General features: G+C 40.8%; 1 protein-coding gene across 1 annotated transcript in view; it reads right to left on the bottom strand.

The window, feature by feature from the left end:
- Positions 1-1,988: 1,988 nt before the first annotated feature.
- Positions 1,989-24,987, bottom strand: part of PPEF1 (protein phosphatase with EF-hand domain 1) — an 81,694-nt gene continuing 58,695 nt past the window's right edge. Inside the window, exons 9-16 of the mRNA XM_075333423.1 lie at positions 22,410-22,470; positions 22,185-22,312; positions 19,291-19,476; positions 16,585-16,727; positions 11,134-11,240; positions 9,106-9,269; positions 7,558-7,642; positions 1,989-3,712 (exon numbers count right to left, since the gene is read on the bottom strand). Coding sequence (XP_075189538.1) covers positions 3,513-3,712; positions 7,558-7,642; positions 9,106-9,269; positions 11,134-11,240; positions 16,585-16,727; positions 19,291-19,476; positions 22,185-22,312; positions 22,410-22,470 — 1,074 coding nt within the window. The 3' untranslated portion in view covers positions 1,989-3,512. The remainder of the gene's footprint in view (positions 3,713-7,557; positions 7,643-9,105; positions 9,270-11,133; positions 11,241-16,584; positions 16,728-19,290; positions 19,477-22,184; positions 22,313-22,409; positions 22,471-24,987) is intronic.

The following is a 24,987-nucleotide window of genomic DNA, read 5'->3' on the forward strand; positions in this document are numbered from 1 at the left end:
CACTATGCTGTCCTCTCCTAACTGTACACCCTCATCACACTGTGTTCCTATCCACCCAAACCCCAATATAAAATCTAAGGTCTCTAAAGTCCCCTATACAGTATAATGCTCCCCATAGTGCCCTAAACAATATGGTCACCACAAACCCCAGTATGTCCCTTATAGCCCCCAATATAATTTCCCCCACACGCCCCTGTATGATGTCCCCCATAGACCCAAGATATAATGTACCCCATAGGTCCCAGTGTAATGTCCTCCACATACCCTGGGTAGAATGTCCACCCCAGACTCTAGATATATTCCCCACATGCCCCAGTATAATATCCACTATAGGTCCTAGGTAGAATGTCCACCAGAGGCTCCAGATATAATATCCCCCATAGGCATCAGGTATAATGTCACACACAAGCCCCAGTTATAATGTCCCCCACATGGCCCAGTATAATGTCCTCCACGGCTCCAGGTAAAACATCCCCCCATGTATATAACCTCCATTCAGAGGCAAAATAATATAAGAAAAAATAAAAAAAAACAGCTTGTACTCACCTAATCCAGGCTTCCCTCCAGCACAGCCTCCATTTCCTATTTCAGTGTGGATAGCAGTGGGCGCTGGACAGCGCGATGACGTCACTGCATTGCGCTGTCCAATATCCCCTGCATACACTATATCCACCAGAGCACAGGCTGGAAGTAGCCTGCATTCTGCTGCAGTTTCCAGAGGGACAGGTAACTCATTACAGCTCCTTTGCTCCTGTCCCGGTTGCAACTCCCACCAATTATGTTTGCCTGTGACAGACATGTATACAATTAAGTGCAGGGAGGGAGCGACAGCCGGGGCTCAGGCAGAGCGAGAGGTGACTGACACCTGACACTGGTAACCTATGTGCCTGCGCCGCAGTCATGCTGAATGTCTGTGGCTGGAAGAGAGTGCTGGGCGGCTGCAGACATTCAGCATTTTTTTTATCGAAGTGCACCCCCCCTTGTAGAGGTAGAAGGTAGTGCTCTAGGCAGGTACCTACCCTGTCTACCCCTCATCTCGGCCCTGAGCGGTAGCAGCAATGGGCAGCTCCAGCGTCACATTGAATTACAGGTACTGTGAGGATGGGGACTGTGTATATGGAGCATTTAGGAAAAGACCATTTTGGACAAAGAGTTCCCTGTGCAAGGAATATGTTTGGGTTCGCCCTCCATACAGCAGCACAGTTACCTAAACATATAAAAGGACAAATTTGTATTGTACATTTTATTACTCGTTCTTACAATGCAAGCTCATTCATTTCCACTATGCTGCGATGTAGCAGCGATGTAGCAGCGGTGTATACATGATGGATGTTAAGGCCAAATTCCTTGTGTAGGCTCAGTCTTATATGCAGTGCTGAGAACAAGAAAGTTAAACCTTTATTATTGTTTTGGGGTTTTTTTCTTCCCCTTTTTCCAAGAGCCAGAACTTTTTTTTGTTGTTGACATTGCTGTATAGGAGGCTGTAGTTTTGTCAAATAAGTTACAATTTTGAATGACTCCATTCACTTTACCATGTAATGTATTGAAGACCAGTTTAGGCCGCTGTATGGGAGGTCTGATAACCGCAGCTCTCCTTTTGATAAGCCGGCCTGGAGCGATGCTATATATGCATCATGCCACAACAATTATGTTGCGACAGGTCAGCTAGTCAAAAAAGGAGCCTTGCATGCTGCCAGGTACGAGAAATTTCTTGGGTGTCCCATCCAGCGACCACAGATTACTGATGAGGCCAATGGTCCTGTAAATTGATTCACACTAACTTTATTAAAGGGAATCTGTCTACAGGGTCTTGCTATGTAATATGAGGACAGCATGCTATAGGGATTACAATAAAAAACCCCAACAAAATCAACTATGCCTCCCTTATCAAGCTGTTGTTATTATTTACATAAACTAAAGGCTTTATCTCCTGGTGATTATCATTGCTGGGCTACTTTGTCTGGTGAACAGCAGTCTGACCCCCCCCCCTCCTCTGATTGACACCTCACTGTCTATGTACAATCTCTATAGAGAGCTTGGTGTGGGCAGGATTAGTTTTCCTAGCTCTGCTGTGTTGCTAAATCTAAAAGCTCTGATTGGGTCATAACAGCTACACCCAGTAATCTAAGTGATATATTGTTGGATTTAGAGTCTCTTTGCCTACTTTATGTTTTTCTCAGATGAGGTAACACAAACTTGCTGACATATTCCCTTTACTTAGCATTACTATAGACTGATATTTTTTTTACTTCCTGTTTAAGCTATTACATTATCATTAAGTATCTTGTCATTTAAATATTGTCCTGTGTCTAAATAAAATAAATGTTTTCTTACACTGGTTCAGACCACCATATTCTCAAAAAGCCATTTTGTGATTCATGCCATTCCCAGTATGTACTCTGTGAGTGCAGATATACGATTTATATTACTTTATGACACTGCTTTGAGGCTGGCACAGCTGTAATAGTAAATCTTTCTCTGTCATTGGCTATTTTAACTGTGAACATTATTAAAGGTTATATTATTCTGCCTATTGTACATTATATTCATTGCAGTGTTAGAAGGGAACTGTACTTCCAACAAACTCTGCATAAATGAATAGTCCAGGAGTACAGGCAACTCTACGAATCTTTGTAATTTATTATATTCGAGAAATCAGCTTCCTTCCCACTTATCTTACACTTCTTCCCCTGCCTCCTGAACTTAATATCCACTGTGAAAAGCATCTCGTGTCCATGTTGCTCAGAGTAGACGGACTGCAAGTGTCACCTGACACAGCCCATTATACTCTATGTAGAGGGAAAGTGGAAAAGGAGTAAGCAGAAGGCAAGGGACAGGCAAAAAAAAAATCATGCAGCGCTTTGTAACAAGTGTTTTATCTCACTTCAGAGCTTGATTCAGATCAAAACCACTCAGCTCTGCTGCATAATGTTCTAAATGTGACTGCAACTTATCTCTGTGACTGAAAAAGTGAATAAAGAGCAGGAATCCCTCATTTCTTTGCGGAGTTGTATACAGGGAAAATCACTGCTTCTCATCTCCTGCCCCAGCCAATATCATGGAAAAGAGAAAAGGGGTGAAATGCAGGATATAGGTCTAATAACAGCCACAAATAGTGTTATCCTCACGTAGACGCACAGGACAGCTTATTCTGAAAAGTTACTTGAAAGGAGAGTTTCTCATTAAGTGAAAGCATTCAATTCTATATAATGTTTACAAGTCTTATAAACCTGGTATTAAATGTTTGTTCCAAAAATCCAATGTAGCAGTCCATTGTAGAATATTTCAGTGTCATTTATTAAGGCCCCCAATGTTCAATTACTGACTTTTGCTCCATGATTGTACATAATTCTCTTCTCCTTCATCATATCTGACAAGCATTGCCATCCTTTGCTACTGGCAGGCACACATCATGCTGAGAAAGACCGTTGACTTTAATGTTTAGAGACAATCACCTGCCTCTAGGCGGTATCGACCAGGAAATTCTTCTCCGAGCGTTAGTGTAACCGCTTTCATCTTCTGTTACTATCCTTCCTTTCAAATTTGTGAACTACTTGAAAAGCTTCCAAAAACTCATTAAAGTCAATGCTACCATCTTTATTGGAATCTATGCTATGAGCCAAGTCATCTATAGTCGCATCATCTATACTGATATGAAGGTGGGAGGTGAAAAGCTTCCATGTCTGACGAAATTCATCAATGGATATCAAACCTAAAAAAAGGTATTAAATTAGGGCTCTTATTCTTCAGATGCTAATATTGTATGCAATAAGAAGTTCGATCTCAATTCTACAACGTACAGAAGTTAAGGGTACTTTACACGCTGCGATAACGGTACCGATATCGCTAGCTAGCATACCCGCCCCCGTCGGTTGTGCGACACGGGCAAATCGCAGCCCGTGGCGCACAATATCGCTAACACCCGTCACACGGACTTACCTTCCCTGCGACTTCGCTCTGGATGGCGATCCACCTACTTTCTAAGGGTGCGGCTCGTGCGGCGTCACAGCGACGTCAGACGGCAGCCGTCCAATGACAGAGGAGGGGCGGAGATGAGCGGCTGGAACATGCCGCCCACCTCCTTCCTTCCTCATTGCCGGTGGACGCAGGTAAGGAGATGTTCGTCGTTCCTGCGGTGTCACACATAGCGATGTGTGCTGCCGCAGGAACGACGAACAACATCGTACCTGCAGAAGCAACGATATTAAGGAAATGAACGACGTGTCAACAAGCAACGATTTTTCACGTTTTTGCGCTCGTTGATCGTCGCTCATTGGTGTCACACGCGATGTCGCAACGACACCGGATGTGTGTCACTAATGACGTGACCCCGATGATATATCGTTAGCGATATCGCAGCGTGTAAAGCACCCTTTAGACTCATTGTATTCCAGGGGAGGACATATCATTGGTCCAACCTGTGCACCTTTTTATGGTTCTGCGGTGACCCCAAAAAATGCATTTTTGGCATTTTAATTTTTTGGTTTATGGTGCATATCAATCAGGCTAATTAATTTTATATTTCGATAGATCAGATATTTATGTAAGCACTGCAGTGTTACCAAATACAGTTAGTTCCAGAAATATTTGGACAGTGACTGAATCTTTATGATTTGGGGTCTGCATGACTATTTTTTTAATTTAAATGAAACCACTGAGATGCAGTTGAAGTGTAGACTTTCAGGTTTAATTAAAGTGGTTAAACTAAAATATTCTATGAAACGTTTAGGAATTGCAATCATTTTTCCACAGAGGCTCCTTATTTCAGAGACTTAAAAATAACTGAACAAATTTACTCTACCATAAATAAAATGTTCATTTTTAATTCTTTGTAGAGAATCCTTTGCATGAAATGGCTGCCTGAAGTCTGGAAGCCATGGATGTCACTAAACGTTGGTTTTCCTCCTTTGCAATGCTTTGCGAGGCCTTTACTGCAGCTGACTTCAGTTATTGCTTGTTTCTGGGTCTTTCTGCCTTTTGTCTTAAGCGTGTCAAATGCATGCTCAGTGGGGTTCAGATCTGGTGATTGACTCAGCCGTTGCAGAATATTCCACTTCTTTGCCTTATAAAACTACTGGGTTGTTTTCGCAGAATGCTTTGTCATTGTCCATCTGTAGGGTGAAGCGTCGTCCAATCAACTTTTCTGCATTTGGTTGAATCTGAGCAGATAGTATTGCCCTGAACAATTCAAAATTCATCCGGCTGCTTTTGTCTTCAATCACATCAATAACACTAGTGCCATTGGAAGACATGTATGCCCGGCCATGACACTGCCTCCACCATGTTTTCCAGTGGATGTGGTTTTGTTTAGATCATGAGCCATTCCAGGCCTTCTCCATACTTTCTTCTTCCCATCATTCTGGTACAGGTTGATCTTAGTTTCATCTGTCCATAGAATGCTTTTCCAGAACTGGGCTGGCTTCTTTAGATGCTTTGTGATAAATTCTAATCTGGCCTTTGTATTTTTAATGCTGATTACTGGTTTCCACCTAGTCGTGGAACCCTCTGCATTCTCTTTATGATAGACTTGTATACTAAACAACCCACTTCCTGGAGAATGTTCTTTACTTGGGTGGATTCACTACGGAAAGGATTCTGTGATCATCCAACACTATTATCTTCCTTGGACATCCAGGCCTCTTTGAGTTCCCAAACACTCTAGTGTGCTATTTTTTTCCCCAGCATATACCAAACTCTTTATTTTACCATCCCTAATAAGAATTTTTTTCTATTTTTTTCAGCCTAATGATGGTCTGTTTTTCCTCCATTGAGAGCTCCTATGACTGCATGTTGTGGGTTCACAACAGCAGCTTCCAAATGCATATGTCACACCTGGAATCAGCTCCAGACCTTTTAATTAATTAATTGAATATGGATTAATGAAGGAATAGCCTATGTAGCCGATTAAAGAGTTTTTGAGAGAATTGTCCAATTACTTTTGTCCCTTAAAAAAAAGAGGCAGCTACATGTTAAAGAGCTGTAATTTCTAAACCCTTACCCCAATTAGGATTTGAATACCCTCAAATTAAACTTGAGAATATGCACTTCAAAATGCATATTGATTGCATTACAGTATATTGAATATGTTTGGATAAATAGGTAAAATGTCAACATTTGTGTCACTGTCCAAATATTTCTGGACCTAACTGTATGTGTATTTTTTTTTAATTTGTTTAAAATCTTTATTTTTAATAGGGGGAAAAAGTGTGTGATTTACACTTTTACGCTTTTTTTTACTTTTTTCATATTTTTCCTTTTAGTATATTTGGTATTTCCCCTTAAGTACTTGAACCTACGATGGTCTGACTGGTTGTGCAATATACAGAAATAGTACAATATTAATGTATATAGCAAAAATCACAGTCTCTTTTGAAACAAAGCCACAGGCTGGATTTCAATGGCACTCCGTGATGACAAGCATGAAGGTGATAAACAGTCCCATAGAAACCCATTTGCACCCTGTAATAACATTGTGGGCCAGCAGATGGGTGCACATAGTGATGTACACCCATGCCAGCATGCTGTTAATGTCGCTGTCATTCTCAACATCTCGTAAACATTATCTGCCTGATCTGAGGCGGGCTCACCCGCTCATGACTTGCCCCATACATACACGCCAGATGCCAAGAAGAGGTTAATGTTCATAACCCCGCTGGGGAATTTAACTGAATCACGTTTTTCAGGCTTTCAGACATAAGCCCAGGGCCACTGATGTGGCTAAAACATGATGTGGACATAGCCTTAGTCAATCCCATAGATACTGCATAGAGCAATAGTGCATTAGCATTATTATAGCTACAATCAAGCAGGGGACACAAACCCCCTATTCTCATGATCAGTATAGGTCCCAGTGGTGGTACCCCCAGTGAAAACATATCTATCACCTATATTTTAAATAGATTGTATGTGTTCATAGGTCAAGCTCTTTAAATAGTGTATATTTTATACTTATGCAACTACTTTTAAAAATATAAATAAAATAATCAGCATATACGTCCTGATTTTTATGTTGAGTCATATCAGTAGTTGTCAAGAAACATTAAAAAAGCCATAATATGTGACATATTAGAGTGATCACCAAAACCAGTCCTCATGAGCCACAAACAGATCATGTGTCAGGATTTCCTTATCATTGCACACAGTGTCGGACTGGCTACCAGAGAGCCGCCAGTAATACCAGGCATGGCTGCTGTTACCTGCATTGAACTCCGAAGCTCTCATCTGAGCCCCGGAGTGCAGCCTGGACTGAACTCCGGGTTTGCAGGACTGAACCATGAGCGCAGTATGATTCCCCGGCGATTGCGGTTCAGTTCATGACAGCTGTGGACAGGCCGGGCTGAACTCCGGAGGTCAGGTGAGAGCTCTGAGTTCAATGCAGGTAACTGCAGCAAGGCCTGGTATTACTAGCGGTTTCTCCGGTAGCCAGTCCGTCACTTATTGCACAGATAATAATTCCATCACCTGGGCAATACTAAGAAGATCCTAAAACATGATCTGATGGTGGCTCTTGAGGACTTGAGTTGAGGAATGGTGACCTAAATGTTATAACTACGATACCTGAGTGATCCTTGTCAATTATGTTGAAGACGATCTCAAGGTCTGCTTTGTATCTGTATAGTGTCTCAACCAAACTAGGCTGAACCTAATAAAAGTAACATATACAGTATATTAAACATTGCATTGATATAAAAAGGATAAAGGGGCAGTATAAAAATTTACACGCTTGAATTACATCTCCACAGTAAATAACGTCTTGCAGTGCAAAAATTACATTTGCTCTTCCACTTTTTTTCTCTCACAACAATTAAAGAGCCCTAAGGCCCCGTTACACGCTGCGATATATCTAACGATATGTCGTCGGGGTCACGTCGTTAGTGACGCACATCCGGCAACGTTTAACATATCGTAGCATGTGACAGCTACGAGCGACTTTGAACAAGCAAAAATACTCAACTTATCGTTGCTCATTGACACGACGCTCATTTTAAAAAATCGAGCGTCCTTCTGCGCGACGGTTGTTCATTGTTCCCGAGGCAGCACACATCGCTCCGTGTGACACCCCGGGAACGATGAACTGCAGCTTACCTGCGGCCGCCAGCAATGAGGAAGGAAGGAGGTGGGCGGGATGTTACGTCCCGCTCATCTCCGCCCCTCCGCTTCTATTGGGCGGCCACTGTGTGACGTCGCTGTGATGCCGAACGTCCCTCCCCCTTCAGAAAGAGGATGTTCGCCGCCCACAGCGAGGTCGTTCGGGAGGTAAATATGTGTGATGGGGGTTACCGACTTTGTGCGACACGGGCAACAAATTGCCCATAACGCACAAACGATGGGGCGGGTGCGATCGCTCATGCGAATGCACGATAAATCGACACGTGTAAAGCGGCCTTTAAGAAGAAACACATTTCTACTCTACATCTTGTAAGATGTGAATATTTGAAATACTTCGGTCATTAAACAAGACTACACCATGAGACTGTGGAAATTATAACAGTCATGGAAGGGTTATTTCCCTTTATAACTTTACATTGGATCCTACTAAAAGTCATTGGAGTTTTGATACAGAATAGTTTCTCTTGATTCTGACCAATGATCATCCATAACCATTCCAATCCATATTCTCAAAGAGGAATATTAAAACTAATTAATTATATAACATAAAACAATATAATCTCAGCTCTTTAAAGAAGAATTGCAATAAACATGGATTTTGTTTACCTGGTATAAATACCGCTGTTCATAATCTAGCCTTTTTTTTTCTTGTTCCTCTCCATTCCTGAGATTTGTCTCTATCTTCACTGTATATAAAGCTACACTTTTTTTCACCCCAAGTGGGCTTGGTCCTCGTGAAGATGAGGAAGAGTTGAAGCCCATAACCCCCTTAGCTAAAAACATTTGTATACATGATGCTACATTTCAGGAACGCAGCGGCACAGGAACAAAAGAAGAACAATGCCAGGTTCACGGGAACAGCAGCATTTACAATCGGTGAAAAAAGATCTATGTTTATGTCAAGTAGTTACCGTACATCAAATTTTATGGATTATATATAACGTACATATGTAGCATAAGAACCTATAAGTAAATAAGTAAATTAGCTACACTTACTGCTTTAATGGATTTTTCAATATGCAGATCTTCAAAACATGAAAGATATTCCACCCAGCCATCAGAAACCAATCGTGCAAGTCTTGAGCGTAATGTCCTCCAAGGTAGATCCAGATGGAGCACTGCCTCCATTGATGAAGCCCAATCACTAATGGAGATTTTCCCTGTTAAATGTAAAATTATTTGCTGTATGATGACTACATCATTTATCAATGTTCAGATTTTAGAAGAATCAGAACTTAGACGTTTTATGGAAGACATACACCAACTATCTTTATGATTACAGGAGAGAACTGACACACAAACGAGAGAGGTCACACATTACAGTATGAATACTCTCTAATATTTAGGATAGCGCCATATGCAGTCAGGTCAACCAGGTCCCCCTGAAGCTATTGTATCCACCAATAATTACCAGAAATGAAGCGTGACCAAAAAACATTGTCCAGTTTACAGTATATGAAATATACAAGTGCATATCAATAAATTAGAATATCATCAAAAAGTTAATTTATTTCAGTAATTCAATACAAAAAGGGAAATGCAAATATTATATAGAGTCATTACACACAGAGGGATCTATTTCAAGTGTTTATTTCTGTTAATGTTAATGATTATGGCTTACAGCCAATGAAAACCCAAAAGTCATTATCTCAGAAAATTAGAATAATTGCCACAAAACTCCTGCAAAGGCTTCCTAAGCATTTAAAATGGTCCCTTTGTCTGGTTCAGTAGGCTACACAATCATGGGGAAGACAGCTAACTTGAAAGATGTCCAGAAGGCAGTCATTGACACTTACCACAAGGAGAGTAAGCCACAAAAGGTCATTGCTTAAGAAGCTGGCTGTTCAGAGTGCTATATCCAAGCATATTAATGGAAAGTTGAGTGGAAGAAAAAAAAAGTGTGGTAGAAAAAGGTGCACAAACAACTGGGATAACCGCAGCCTTGAAAGGATTGTTCAGAAAAGGCCATTCCCATTGGGGGGAGAATCACAAGGAGTGGACTGCTACTGGAGTCAGTGCTTGAAGAGCCACCACAAACAGACGTATCCAGGACATGGGCTGCAACTGTCGCATTCCTTGTGTCAAGCCACTCATGACCAATAGACAACGCCAGAAGCGTCTTACCTGGACCAAGGAGAAAAAGAACTGGATTGTTGCTCAGTGGTCCAAGGTGTTATTTTCTTATAAAAGTAAATTTTGCATTTCATTTGGCAATCAACGTCCCAGAGTTTGGAGGAAGAGTGGAGAGGCCACAATCCAAACAGCTTGAGGTGTAGTGTGAAGTTTCCACAATCAGAGATGGTTTGGGAAGCCATGTCATCTGCTGGTGTAGGTTCACTGTGCTTTATCAAGACCAAAGTCAGCACACCCGACTACCAGGAAATTTTAGAGCACTTCATGCTTCCCTCTGCCGAGAAGCTTTATGGAGATGGAAATTTCATTTTCCAGCAGGACTTTGCACCTGTCCACACTGCCAAAAGTACCAATACCTGGATTAATAACCACAGTATCACTGTGCTTGATTGGCCAGCAAACACGCCTGACCTAAACCCCATAGAGAATCTATAGGTTATTGTCAAGAAGAAGATGAGACACCAGACCCAACAATACAGGCGAGCTGAAGGCTGCTATCAAAGCAACCTGGGCTTCCATAACACCTCAGCAGTGCCACAGGCTGATCGCCTCCATGCCATGCCGCATTGATGCAGTAATTCATGCAAAAGCAGCCCCGACCAATTATTAAGTGCATTTACAGTAAGGGCTTTTCAGTAGGCACCAACATTTCTGAGTTTAAAATCATTTTTTCAGTTGGTCTTATATAATATTCTAATTTTCTGAGATAATGACTTTTGGGTTTTCATTGGCTGTAAGCCATAATCACCAGCACTAACACAAATAAACACTTGAAATAGATCACTCTGTGTGTAATGACTCTATATAATATATGCATTTCCCTTTCTGTATTGAATTACTGAAATAAATTAACTTTGATGGATTTACCATGTAAAACAATACTTTATTTACCTGTATCATCCGGGTCATACTCTTTAAAAGCTTTTATAAGGTCAGAGCGATGGGCAAACAATTGTTCCTGAAGTGCTCTGAGGGCAGAATCTTCAACAGCACTCATCCTTAAGAAAGAAAAAAGAGCAAACATTTATTAAAGAAATTCTGTCAGCAGATTTTTGCTACATAATCTGAATATACAGTGAGGTAGAGGTTAAAACACTGAATTCAATGTGTAACTTATCAGGCTGTGTGCTGTTGTTTACTTATAATGAAGGTTTTATCACCAGGACCTTTTCACTGCTTGGACTACAACTAAGTGAGACCTAGTCCGACAACCACATCCTTCCTCTCACAAGCAGCTCAATGTCTGTAGACAACGTACACAGAAAGCTGTGGTGTGAGTGGGGTTAGCTTTCTAAGCTCTGGCATATGCCACATATAAGAATACTGATTGTGTCACATTTGCATCTTTATTTCAGGGGGCATAATTTTGGAATAGAAGGGCACAGATACAAAAGAAAAACTGTTCCAGGATCAGTGGAGCCGCCCCAATTGGAAGAGGTACTCAGTTTAAATAAAGAAATCCATTATAAAGCGGTTAACTTCGAACATTTAATATCAGGGATGAACTTAGTGTAGTCTTTGTTGAAAAAAAGTTAATAAAATTATGCAATTGACATACATCTCTCACTCAAATCACCAAATCCCCCATTCAGTGCTTAGTGTAAATAATATAAGTTACAAGAAGCAAGCCAAGTGGTAAATTTAACAAAATAACATAAAAAAAATATTTGAGGCAAATTGTCAGGTCCCCTGATTGTCCCCGACAATGACTTTGGCGGTATGGGTGTAGATTTCTCTAATGCGTAAGATGTTTTATGTGGTTACTAATGCTGCACCTTTTGAAAAATGAACTTTTATTGCGCAGCATCGTATATGCTAATATTTGTAGGACTAGTCTCTTTCCCGAGACTGCTGAGACTAGTCCTGCCTCCAATCCTCTTATGACATCACTATGTAGGCTGTGAATCTTACACAAGTACGCGTAATTTAATGACGCAAGGCAGGACCAGTCCAGGGGATAGAGACACCTTGCCTGACTAATCCCCCCTCATTAGAATATGTGATGCTGCAGAATAAAAGTTTATTTTGTTAGTACTACAGCATTAATAATCACACACCACGTCAGATTAAATAAATGGGCACTCATACCACTATAGTTGCGGTTAGGGACAGGGAGCTGACAGATTCCTTTTAACCACAGTTATCTATGACTTATGTGATGTTCCTGATTGTACGTAGAACATTTTTCCAAATGTTGTAACCAGCATAACTTCTGTTACCATTCAGATATTAACCTCTTACCGACATATGACATATTGGTATATGGGCCTTTAACAGTCGCGGGTGAATCGGAGTTAAGCCCATGGCTGTTTACCTGGTAAAATGCCAGTATTAATCTCTAACACAAGTCAGCAAGGGGGTGCGTCATTCCATGTTCCCATCAGCGTGTGCGTTATGTGATCGCAAGACACCAATGGTTGTCATGACGGCTTGGGGTCTGCTGATAACCCCCATGCCTGTCACTATGATTCTCCCGTAAACACCAGCCCACAGCCAGCGTTCATAGGAGGTTGTGATTTCTGTTATACATATAAGTATATCAATGATCGCAGCTTCAAGTCCTCTAAGGAGACTAGTAAATACAGAAAAAAGTATAAAAAAAAACCCTCCCCCATTTTTTAAAAATATGAACCCCCAAAAGTTCAAATCATCCTCCCTTTGCCACATAAAAATAAAACAAAACATACACCTATTTGGTATCGCTGTCTTCATAAAATTCCAATCTATCAAAATATAAAATAAATTAATCCAATCGATAAAAAAAAATCAAACCGCCAGAATTACGTTTGTCTGGCCAATGCAACATTGCAATAAAGTACAATAAAAGGCTATCAAAAATATTATTTTCCAAAATTGGTTTCAGTAAAAACGTCAGCTTAGGGTGCAAAAATTAAGCCCTCACACAGCCCCATACCCTGAAAAATGAAAACGTTACTGATCTCGGAAAATGGAAACCAAAGCAAATTAAAAATTTCTTACAAATTTCTGTACTCATACTGAAGCATTTATAGAGAATAGGCTAAAGCTGTCCAGGTTGTAGCCAACTCATCATCCGGTAAATAATTTGTACATTTAAGACCATCAAAATACCAAACTAAGCTAGTCTATAGGAAGACAGCGTACAATTTTTTCTCTTTTATCTTTTGGCTTCCTATTTGCCAGAGAAGAGTGTGCTCATGATGACTGTCTGCATGACCAGTGGCATGACAGAGCCGCTGGCCCAAACTATGCACACTCCGATACTGCAGAAGGAAGGAGCGCCAGGGCATTAAAGCTACCTACACCCTATCAACCAGACAGTTTCAGTGCAGCTCCTTTAGGCCGGGTACACATATTCGGCTTTTCGCCGGTTTGATGGATGCGGTGCACGCCAGTACAGTGTATACAGTATACAGTATACTGGCAGCGCAACAAGCGCCGGTCACATGCTGTCATGTGACCGGAGTATGTGACCCGGAAGTTGCGGCGCTGCCACTGTACTGTATCATACTGTACTGGTATGCGCCGCATCCATCAAACCGGCGAAAAGCCGGATATGTGTACCTGGCCTAAAGCTCTAAAGCAAAGAGCTTGCAAGAGATACACTCCTTGCCTTAGGAAATCGACCATCTCTGATAGACTTCAGAGCAAGCCGGTAAACAACGAGCAGTACACAGTAAAAGTAAAAATCCCTTTAAGTCTATAGGAAGTTTAAAAATAAGGTGTTACAATTCCTATCATTGTCATTCATGGCTTATAATGTGGATATTACAAAAAGCACAGGAGTGGACAATCTCTCTAAGGCCAGGATCACACGAGCATATGAATCGGACTAGTGCAATGCAAGAAAATCTCAGAATGCTTTCGGACCAATGTTAGTCAATGACACAGGTTAGATCTGCGAGTTTTTCCTCAGCGCTAATGGATTGAAGAAAAAAAAAATCACAGCATGCAGCGTGTCTCGGATCATGTGCACTCATACAAGTCTATGGGTGGGTGTGAAACATTGGACTGCACTGATGTAATCTGAGTGCAGTCCAATATACGCTGAGACAAGTAATGGAGAAATTAATCTCTTCATCTGCATCTGTGATCCAATGCTTGCATGCGATAGAATCTTATCATAGTGAAAGACAATCGTCTCACGCTTTGAGCCAAGTGTCATTAGCATATCGCAACTGATTCTCTCAGATGCTATACGCCCGTGTGACCCCATCCTCATCTCTACAGTTTATATAGAAGGTTTAGAATCTTCTTGGCCCAGACATAATTGGAAATAGTTGAGGTGCTGGGCTTAGGAAACAATTCTAAAACTTTCACGGTGATCGGGGGAGAGCAGGGATTGGGGTCTCCTAGACTGTCCCTCAGTGTTTTACCACCAACAGTGATAGACAAACAGGGGAAACGAAAACTCTATTAAGGCCCCGTCACACTAAGCAACATCGCTAGCAACATCGCTGCTAACGAACAACTTTTGTGACGTTGCTAGCGATGTTGCTGTGTGTGACATCCAGCAACAACCTGGCCCCTGCTGTGAGGTCGTTTGTTGTTGCTGAATGTCCTGGGCCATTTTTTAGTTGTTGCTGTCCCGCTGTGAAGCACAGATCGCTGTGTGTGACAGCGACAGAGCAGCAACTAAATGTGCAGGCAGCAGGAGCCGGCTTCTGCGGAGGCTGGTAACCACAGTAAACATCGGGTAACCAAGAAGCCCTGTCCTTGGTTACCCAATATTTACCTTTGTTACCAGCCTCCGCCGCTCTCACTGTCAGTGCCGGCTCCTGCTCTGTGCACATGTAGCTGCAGGATACATCGGGTTAATTAACCCGATGTGTGCTGTAGCTAGGAGAGCAGGGAGCCAGCGCTAAGCATTGTGCGCTGCTCCCTGCTCTGTGCACATGTAGCTGCAGCACACATCGGGTAATTAACCCGATGTGTGCTGTAACTAGGAGAGCAGGGAGCCAGCGCTCAGTGTGCGCTGCTCCCTGCTCTCTGCACGTGTAGCTCCGTGCGCTGGTAACCAAGGTAAATATCGGGTTGGTTACCCGATATTTACCTTAGTTACCAAGCGCAGCATCTTCCACGCGGCGCTGGGGGCTGGTCACTGGTTGCTGGTGAACTCACCAGCAACTCGTGTAGCGACGCTCCAGCAATCTCTGCCAGGTCAGGTTGCTGGTGGGATCGCTGGAGCGTCGCAGTGTGACATCTCACCAGCAACCTCTTAGCAACTTACCAGCGATCCCTATCGTTGTTGGGATCGCTGGTAAGTTGCTTAGTGTGACTGGACCTTTACACAGCATGCTGACACACAGTTATCAGACAACTGATAAGGAGAAAAACAAGGAGCACAAAGGAAATAACTAGATGACAGGAGGAACTCCACAGCACACCAAGCAACATGCAGTAAATCACCAGCTACTGGAACACCATAGCACATGGACCGGTTTAGCAATAAGCTATAGACTGCATAGGACAACAAATTCTTCCATCTTAAAAAGGCGTGAAGTAACTGTGATGGATCTCCTGCAACATATAATCCAAAAGGTAACTAGTAGACTAGCAGAAATTAACTTCTGCTTGTCCGATCACTAATGAACACACAGCTGGTCGTCACCCGAGCCTGCCTGTGCAACTCAGAAACACCAGAGAAAGCATAGAGAGTAGTGTTAGATTCTGTAGTCTGAACAGCTTCTGACGTCGCCATGACACGTTTAGTCTGGAGCCAAACACTATGTGACAAAAACTCATTTAGAAATTCTGAAAATAATTATTGAATTAAGACATTAAAATGTATTTGACCAAAGACCGGACAATGTTATAGTCTAGTCTGACAGACACAACCATGCAATTCTAGTCACTACAAAAATGTTCTGGCACCGTGTTGGCAGGCTGAAAGAAGATTTATTGCTATCAGTAAGTAACAAAACAATAACCTTGTAGATATGATAGCTTTTAATGGCTAGCAAAAATAGAATAAATATTACAATGCATTCTTTTAAGACTTCATTTCTCTTTATCAAGGACAGTATAACAGCGTATCTGTATAAACTCAGTGTGTATGTGCATCTTCAGATACCCCATTCTACCATGCCTGAAGAAGAGACCTAAGCATTGTTGAAAGCTCGCTTTGTAACGTTAATAATTTTATATTCATTAGTAATTAAAAGGTATCAAATGTAGAAGATTTTGTTTCTCTTACTGAGATCTTGTCCCAAATGGAGAAATCAAATTTCTCTACAAATGTATCAGTTTGAATAAATAATGGTTTTGAAGTACAAAATACTTTTTTTTAGCTTATGTATCTGTACAAAAGATATGTTAAAGCAATTCCCAATAAATACATAAAATGAAAGAACGTATGCTTACCGTTGATTAAGTGTAAGTTTTCGTGTGCACTTACTAACTTGATATTGAACAAATCGTGGAATTAGATCCGGGCACAACTTGAGATATGCCCCTCTGTTACTTCCTTCATCATAGTAATTAGATGCTGAAAATATGGTTATGACCTAAGGATGAAACAAAGATCTATGTGTTCTTATCAATTTTGGGGGGATTTATATAGAAATCCCAATGTTGGTGTGCAGCATAGAGCACAAAATAAATGTGGTCCCAGCCTTCTATTGAAAGCAATCAAAAAAATATTATGCAGCCCAAAATGCTGCCAATAAAATCCAATAAAAACTTCAACTTATCTTGCAAAAAACAAGTCCCCATTCGTACCCGTCATCTATCCATACATGTCTTCCACCCACACCTCCAAATAAAATCTAGTGAAATTTGTGCTCCCAAATCCAAGTTTCCTTTCTTTTGAACCCCACAATGCACCTAAACCGCTGTTATTGACCACATGTTTGGCACTGCTATAGTGGGAACAGTCCACCTAATGTATACAGTCCCCGACAGAAGTTCTGTCGCTTATCCATGTTATATAAATAAAAACTTATAACCTGACTTTAAATTTATCCATTGGTTTTATAAATTACTCTTTTGAAAGCTGAAACCCTCCCAAATTTGGTTTAGGTTTTGAAAATAAAGTTGTTGCAAAGCTGAAATATTGATCATTTAATGACCACAGAAAGGTCAGATTTTGGCAAGACAAAAGTTGTTGCCCACAGAAAGTAATGTGAAATTCAAACAAATAATTAACTTCTAATACAAAGATATGTTGCATAACATTGGTGAATGAAGTTGTGGTGCTATTAGAGCCATATTTAATATTTTGTGTGACTGCCATGAGCTTGAAGGACTGCATCCATGCGGTTCAACAATGATTCTTCCATTTTTTTGAAGAAGTCATCAGGAATAGCAAAGAATGCAGTCTTACATGCCTCCCAGAGTTCATCTAGATTCTTAGGGGTAGGATGAAAGAGGAAGCTTGGAAGACGAAACCAAACATGCTCAATGATGTTCATGTCTGGTGACTGGGCTGGCCAGTCCTTGAGCACATTGATCTTTTTTACCAGGAGGAACTTTGTTGTAGAGATGGATGTATGAGATGGAGCACCATCCTGCTGCAGAATTTGACCCCTTTTATGATTGGGAATGTAAGAGGTAGCTAATACTTCTTGATATTTTAGGCTATTAATATTGCTTTCCACCTTGCAAATGTTTCGCACACTCCCATACTGAATGTAACCCCAGACCATGATCTTTCCACCACCAAAGTAAACTTTTCTGGATTCATACAGGCTCCAGTAGGTCTCCTGCAGTATTTGCGGTGGCTGTGGTGTAATTCAACTGAAGATTCATCAGAGAAATCTACCTTCTGCCACTTTTCCAGCATCCATCTGTTTAGCAGGCTGTGGGACTTGGCAAATGCCACACGTTTTTTTAATTGCCTTTTGTTTAGTGCTGGCTCCTGGTCACTGATTCGACCATGGAGGCCATTTCAAGACAGAATCCTACAAACTGTTCTAGTTGACACAGGGACTTGAGGTGACCAGGCCTTTTAGAGCTCTGCTGCAGTGGAAGAGGGTCTGTCTTTGGATTTTCTAACCAACAAACGTTCCTCTTGAGCAGTTGTCTTGCGGGGTCTGCCGGACCTGGGCTTGTCAAAAACATCTCCAGTCTCTTCAAATCTTTTTTTAATTCTTTGTACTTGACACTGAGACACATTAAAGGTGCCAGCCTCCCCTGCAGTGGATCTGTTCTTCAGCCTCTTGATATTCAACGCTTTGGTCACAGGGTGGATTTTTGGCATGTTGTCAGAGGTCAAGTTGCAGTTCAACTGAAGGTCTGGGGTGCTGGGGTTCTTTGTATACACACTCAATAACTAACCGATCATTTAGTGAGCACAGGTGAGGATGTCAAGGCAACAAAACTTTGTCTTGCCAAAATCTGACCTTTCTGTGTTCATTAAATGATCAATATTTCAGCTTTGCAGCAACTTTATTTTCATAAACTAAACCAAATTTGGGAGGGTTTCCGCTTTCAAAAGAGTAATTTATGAAACCAATGGATGAATTTAAAGTCAGGTTATAAGCTTTTATTTACATAACATGGATAAGCGACAGAACTTCTGTCAGGGACTGTAGGGTGCATGTTTCCAAAAGTGAATGCTGGGCACTAAGCTGCCATATTTATAGTTTTCTGGTATTTTCCCAGGTGTTGGGAGCGTTTTGGAGGCAGCGCGTTTTCGCTGTGTCCAAAATGCTGCTAACACAGATTGTGGGAACATACCATAAATTACAAATATGCCAGCTGTGATATACAGTTACAAGCACAGTGGATCAGTTTTATAAAAAACCCATGCTTCTTTTTTTCACTTTGTAAATTGACCTGCAGAGCTGTATTCTGAACTGCAGCATGTTGAGTTGTTTGTGGAGATGCAAATGTTTTCAGCGGGAGAACATAGCGAAAATCCGAAGCGCCCAGAATCCTGATCGCGGGCTTGGACGCTGTGTTTTCCTTACGAGAACACTTGCACCTCCTGAAGAGGAATGACACTGCATCCGTAAAGCAGTGTCTTCCAAATCATAGGCACATACCTTTACAAAGAAAAAACATGGAGTGGATGTTCTAGAGTGAAAATACCTGTGGGGACCAAAGTTTAATTACTTTTTTTTTTACCTTTCCATTGTGGCTCAACTCATAACCTTCCTGTTTGCATTCGTGTGACCTGATCAACATTTTTAAATTATATCGGTCAAGTAATTTTTTTGTTATATCTGGACCAAAGTAACAACCTCCACCTCTAAAACTGTTTGGTAAGCAGCCATTTTGGTTCTTTGGATCGCTCCACATTATGTCCACAACCTTAGCCAATAAAGAACAAATGTTAGTACAGTACACTATCTATCAATGAATGGAACAATAAGCTAATGGCTGAAATATTTTAAACAAGTCATATAAGAATTAATAGGAAAAAAAATAAAGTTGCCAGCTTCTAAATAACAAAAAATAAATATTCAACATAGAAGCAATCAGCTGAAGCTAAGCACACAAAACATGAAATTTGAGTGTCTACTTTGTATACTGTGAACTTTACCTGCTTTCATCAAACTGATTAAAAAATAGTTTGCCTACAAATCCTAACATTGAGTTCACTGCAATACTACAGAACGTGTAGATACATTTGTGTAGGATACATACAAATGAGTACTGGGCACAAGGATGAGCCCATGGATACAATATTGGGCTGTATGGTTTACACATTGCTACTGGTTTTGTACATCCTAATTATTAGAAAGGAGCTTGTTTTCTAGTTATCAGTTGGTTTCTGGAAGAAAAAGGGACTGAAGGGGTTAACTCATAAAATGCATTTATCACCTACTCACAGAATAGGTGATAAGGCTTAGATTGCAGAAGGGCCTATAGCTGGAGCTCACACCAATCTCTAGAACAAGAATTAGTATGAACAGAACAAAGGTTACACATGGCCATGCATCTCCATTCATATCTAAAGGGCAAGTGTACTAAGCTTGTTTTTGTCAACCCTATACAGTGCCTACAAGTAGTATTCAACCCCCTGCAGATTTAGCAGGTTTACACATTCGGAATTAACTTGGCATTGTGACATTTGGACTGTAGATCAGCCTGGAAGTGTGAAATGCACTGCAGCAAAAAAGAATGTTATTATTTTTTTTTTTTTTTTTTTTTAAATTGTGAAAAGTTTATTCAGAGGGTCATTTATTATTCAACACCTCAAACCACCAGAATTCTGTTTGGTTCCCCTAAAGTATTAAGAAGTATTTCAGGCACAAAGAACAATGAGCTTCACATGTTTGGATTAATTATCTCTTTTTCCAGCCTTTTCTGACTAATTAAGACCCTCCCCAAACTTGTGAACAGCACTCATACTTGGTCAACATGGGAAAGACAAAGGAGCATTCCAAGGCCATCAGAGACAAGATCGTGGAGGGTCACAAGGCTGGCAAGGGTTACAAAACCCTTTACAAGGAGTTGGGCCTACCTGTCTCCACTGTTGGGAGCATCATCCGGAAGTGGAAAGCTTATGGAACTACTGTTAGCCTTCCACGGCCTGGACAGGCTTTGAAAGTTTCCACCCGTGCCGAGGCCAGGCTTGTCCGAAGAGTCAAGGCTAACCCAAGGACAACAAGGAAGGAGCTCCGGGAAGATCTCATGGCAGTGGGGACATTAGTTTCAGTCAATACCATAAGTAACGTACTCCACCGCAATGGTCTCCGTTCCAGACAAGCCCGTAAGGTACCTTTACTTTCAAAGCGTCATGTCAAGGCTCGTCTACAGTTTGCTCATGATCACTTGGAGGACTTTGAGACAGACTAGTTCAAGGTTCTCTGGTCTGATGAGACCAAGATCGAGATCTTTGGTGCCAACCACACACGTGACGTTTGGAGACTGGATGGCACTGCATATGACCCCAAGAATACCATCCCTACAGTCAAGCATGGTGGTGGCAGCATCATGCTGTGGGGCTGTTTCTCAGCCAAGGGGCCTGGCCATCTGGTCCGCATCCATGGGAAGATGGATAGCACGGCCTACCTGGAGATTTTGGCCAAGAACCTCCGCTCCTCCATCAAGGATCTTAAGATGGGTCGTCATTTCATCTTCCAACAAAACAACGACCCAAAGCACACAGCCAAGAAAATCAAGGCCTGGTTCAAGAGGGAAAAAAATCAAGGTGTTGCAGTGGCCTAGTCAGTCTCCTGACCTTAACCCAATTGAAAACTCGTGGAAGGAGCTCAAGATTAAAGTCCACATGAGGCACCCAAAGAACCTAGATAACTTGGAGAAGATCTGCATGGAGGAGTGGGCCAAGATAACTCCAGAGACCTGTGCCGGCCTGATCAGGTCTTATAAAAGACGATTATTAGCTGTAATTGCAAACAAGGGTTATTCCACAAAATATTAAACCTAGGGGTTGAATAATAATTGACCCACACTTTTATGTTGAAAATTTATTAAAATTTAACTGAGCAACATAACTTGTTGGTTTGTAAGATTTATGCATCTGTTAATAAATCCTGCTCTTGTTTGAAGTTTGCAGGCTCTAACTTATTTGCATCTTATCAAACCTGCTAAATCTGCAGGGGGTTGAATACTACTTGTAGGCACTGTAGATATTAAAAGGAGAAGCATGTTGCATTGGGTCGTGTAGTGTAGAAGAACATGGGAAATACCCAGATTTGATAATCGCAGGGGTCCCAAAGTTAGGGTCTAATGCACTTATCTTTGGATCAGTGATATTTTCATTTTCTTGTAGGATAACCCTTTTAACAGACTACTGCAGATTAAACTGTGTAAGGCTTACTACAGCATCTCTGAGGGCAAGTAACCACTTAGCTTTAAGGAATACTGGAGATGCAAGACATAATCTTCCCCTTCAAGATCTACATTCTTCAGGACAAATTCAATTCCTAAAATACCCCTTTAAATTGTTGAAACTATGTCTCAATACTTTTCAGAAGAAGCCAATGTTTCATTAAAACAAAAACAATGGGGTTTCTAAAAGGTCATCTGTTACAGGAATACATGTTATAAACCTGTTTCCATTCCTTTTGTTCATTGACTGTTAACTCTGCGGTCATATCAGGTAAGTGAAGACTGGAATCCAACAAACGTATGTCCACAATGGCCCCATTTCTGACATCATCTTGCTGTCCACCAGAACCTGAGAATATTTGTGTAGAGGCATTTATCAGGGCTAAGCTTCATGGCTAGAAGATCCTGTAGCTTTACAACTACTGTATCAACATGCAGCTCATTACCTTTATGTATTAGAATGTTTCTTTCTGAATCTGGTCTTGGAGGTTTCAAAGACGATTTATACTGGAATTGAAGACAAAATGTAGAAAACTAAAAGAGTCAGATACATTACAGTGATAAACATAGAAAAATGGAGAATTTGTAGTAACGATAGAGCAAACACCAGGATTGGACTTCCTTTATGGTGCTGCATTCCGAAACCCAATACAGAAGAAATAAGTACAGTAACTCTTTGCCCATTTCTTGACTTTTGGATCTTTCCTGCCTACTCCTTTGCTCCTTTAGAGAAACAAGCAATGCAGATAGATGTTCCCACTACTCAAGATTAAAAACATTTCTAGCATCATTGCTGCCTCTATGATTTAAACGTACTTGGGACAAAGATCATAGGGTATCTAAATTGGGAGTGGAGATGCGGACAGATCACTAAGTTTTGTGGTATGCTTTAGTGATGAGTGAGCACTACTATGCTCGGGTACTCGTAACGAGTAGTCACATCCTCAGATAGGCTCGACTTTAGTACTCGAGAATAATGGCAGTCAATTTTGAGTTCTCCATTGACTTCTGGCACTTTAGTTGCGCCCATACGAGCATCCGACTGTTCGTTACGCGTACCGAGCACCCAAGCGTAGTAGTGCTCGCTCATCACTACTAAGCTTTTGTTTGGAGGAGATCCAATATAATGTGAGAATAAAGGCAAGACAAGGCAAACCTAAAGTATCACTGGGACAACCATTTGGTTGAAGAAATGATCACCGGTGTACAGTCCAGCTAACTGAAGTAACTGCAGTAAAAAGGTTTCTATGGATTAAAAAAAATCTAACTGGTGATGAGTCAGATCCCAGGCTAAAATAAATATACAGTTCAATTACATAAAAAGACGCTGCAAAAACGACTTAAAAGATGCCAAAGAAGATACTTCAGGAAAAATATTTTCTGCTTCAAAAACTCAGCGGGTCTTATTAATTTGTTGGGTAAACGACTTCCGTTTTATATAATTAGGCTTTCAGATCTTCAGGCTTTCAAAGACACCAAGTGTTTAAACTAAACTAATATATATATATATATATATATAATATGTATTCTTCTAGCATTTTCCGCTAGGAAGACGCTCAATACTTTATAATAGAATTCAATAGGAAAGCTAAAAATGAGTCTTAGGCAATGTCACATGTTGAGTATTTGTTTTTTACCTCAACATTTGTAAGCAAAACAAGGACTGGGTATAAAATACAGAAGTAAATAAAATTATTTATTTACATATTTAAACAAAAACAAACAAAAAAAAAAACACATGCGGTTCTTTTAATTTTGATACACAGCCAAGATAAGTGAACAACTGGACGCTCAGCCTTATGCTTTATCTGTGCTGGGTATCATAATATGTGGGGACCCTATGCCAATTTTTTTATTTATATATTTTTACAGCAATAGATAGCGTGTGTGATTGAAAGCAGTCAGACCCGCTGTCACACAGGCCGGGGGTGCTGTCTGACTGCAACCAATCAGAGATGCACGGACTGCTGGAGGGTGGGGGAAGCAGTGCTTATGCATGAAGATAATGAGCGGCCCCAGTAGAGTGAGCGGCCCTGGAAGCAGTGTGCAGTCGTGCAGAAGCTGGTAAGTATGAAGTGCTTGCTTCAATCTACCTGTTCTTTCTACCACCATTTTTAGGCGACTGATTTAGGTCCCCATAGAATTATATGGGGACCGGCATCCAGACAGATTTCCGTGATCAATAACAGCCTAGACCGGGTTTTTTTAAACCTGGTTGGATCCGCCAATCCCGGGTATTTGTGGATCCACCCATCACTATTCAGAAAGAAATAAATGCTAAGGAAAGATACCTCAGGATTCCAAAACTCCAGCGAAAAACAGAGATTCCTTAAGAGTCTTCTTGAAAACTTAACATGTTTTTACTGCCAAAAAAATATACAGTGTAAACATACGTTTTGCGATGTTTTAAAAACCGTATCTGAAAATCTCTCAAAAATTTCACCATATGAGCAGCAAAGCAGATTTTCCATTATAATGAATAGAAAGACTATCCAAGTAATATTTGATGCATTTGTTATGTGGATTTTTTAATTGATTTGTTTCAAAATTCTCAAAAAAATCCATTTGAACTTATCCTAATTCATTCACGCTAAATTTAGACCTTTATTTATAAGTGGAAATAATGCTCGAAGTGATATGCTGAAAATGAAGCAATAGTGCCATGTGCAATACAAGCATGTTTTCCTATCGAAATCAATATCTTTTTAAAAAGTATCGGAATTTGTTTCAAAATTTTAGTAAAAAAATTTCAGTGTGAACATGAAAGAGTTAAAAAAACGTCAAGGCTGAGGAGGGAGAAATAATCACAGAAACCTGGTGCTTTGTTGTTTCACCAGTCATCGCCATGTAGTCCTAACTAGTGTTGACCACCCCCCTAGTGTTCGGTTCGTCGAACGGCGGCACCATTCGGCGAACACCTCTCATCTCTCATTCCTATTTTTCATAGCAGTTATGCAGATACCATTTTCATATTTTTCACTTATTTCACATAGTCCATTGTATTTTTCAGTCTAGTATTCCTAT

Source organism: Anomaloglossus baeobatrachus, chromosome 2 (assembly GCF_048569485.1).
Source record: "Anomaloglossus baeobatrachus isolate aAnoBae1 chromosome 2, aAnoBae1.hap1, whole genome shotgun sequence".
NCBI classification, from domain to species: domain Eukaryota; kingdom Metazoa; phylum Chordata; class Amphibia; order Anura; family Aromobatidae; genus Anomaloglossus; species Anomaloglossus baeobatrachus.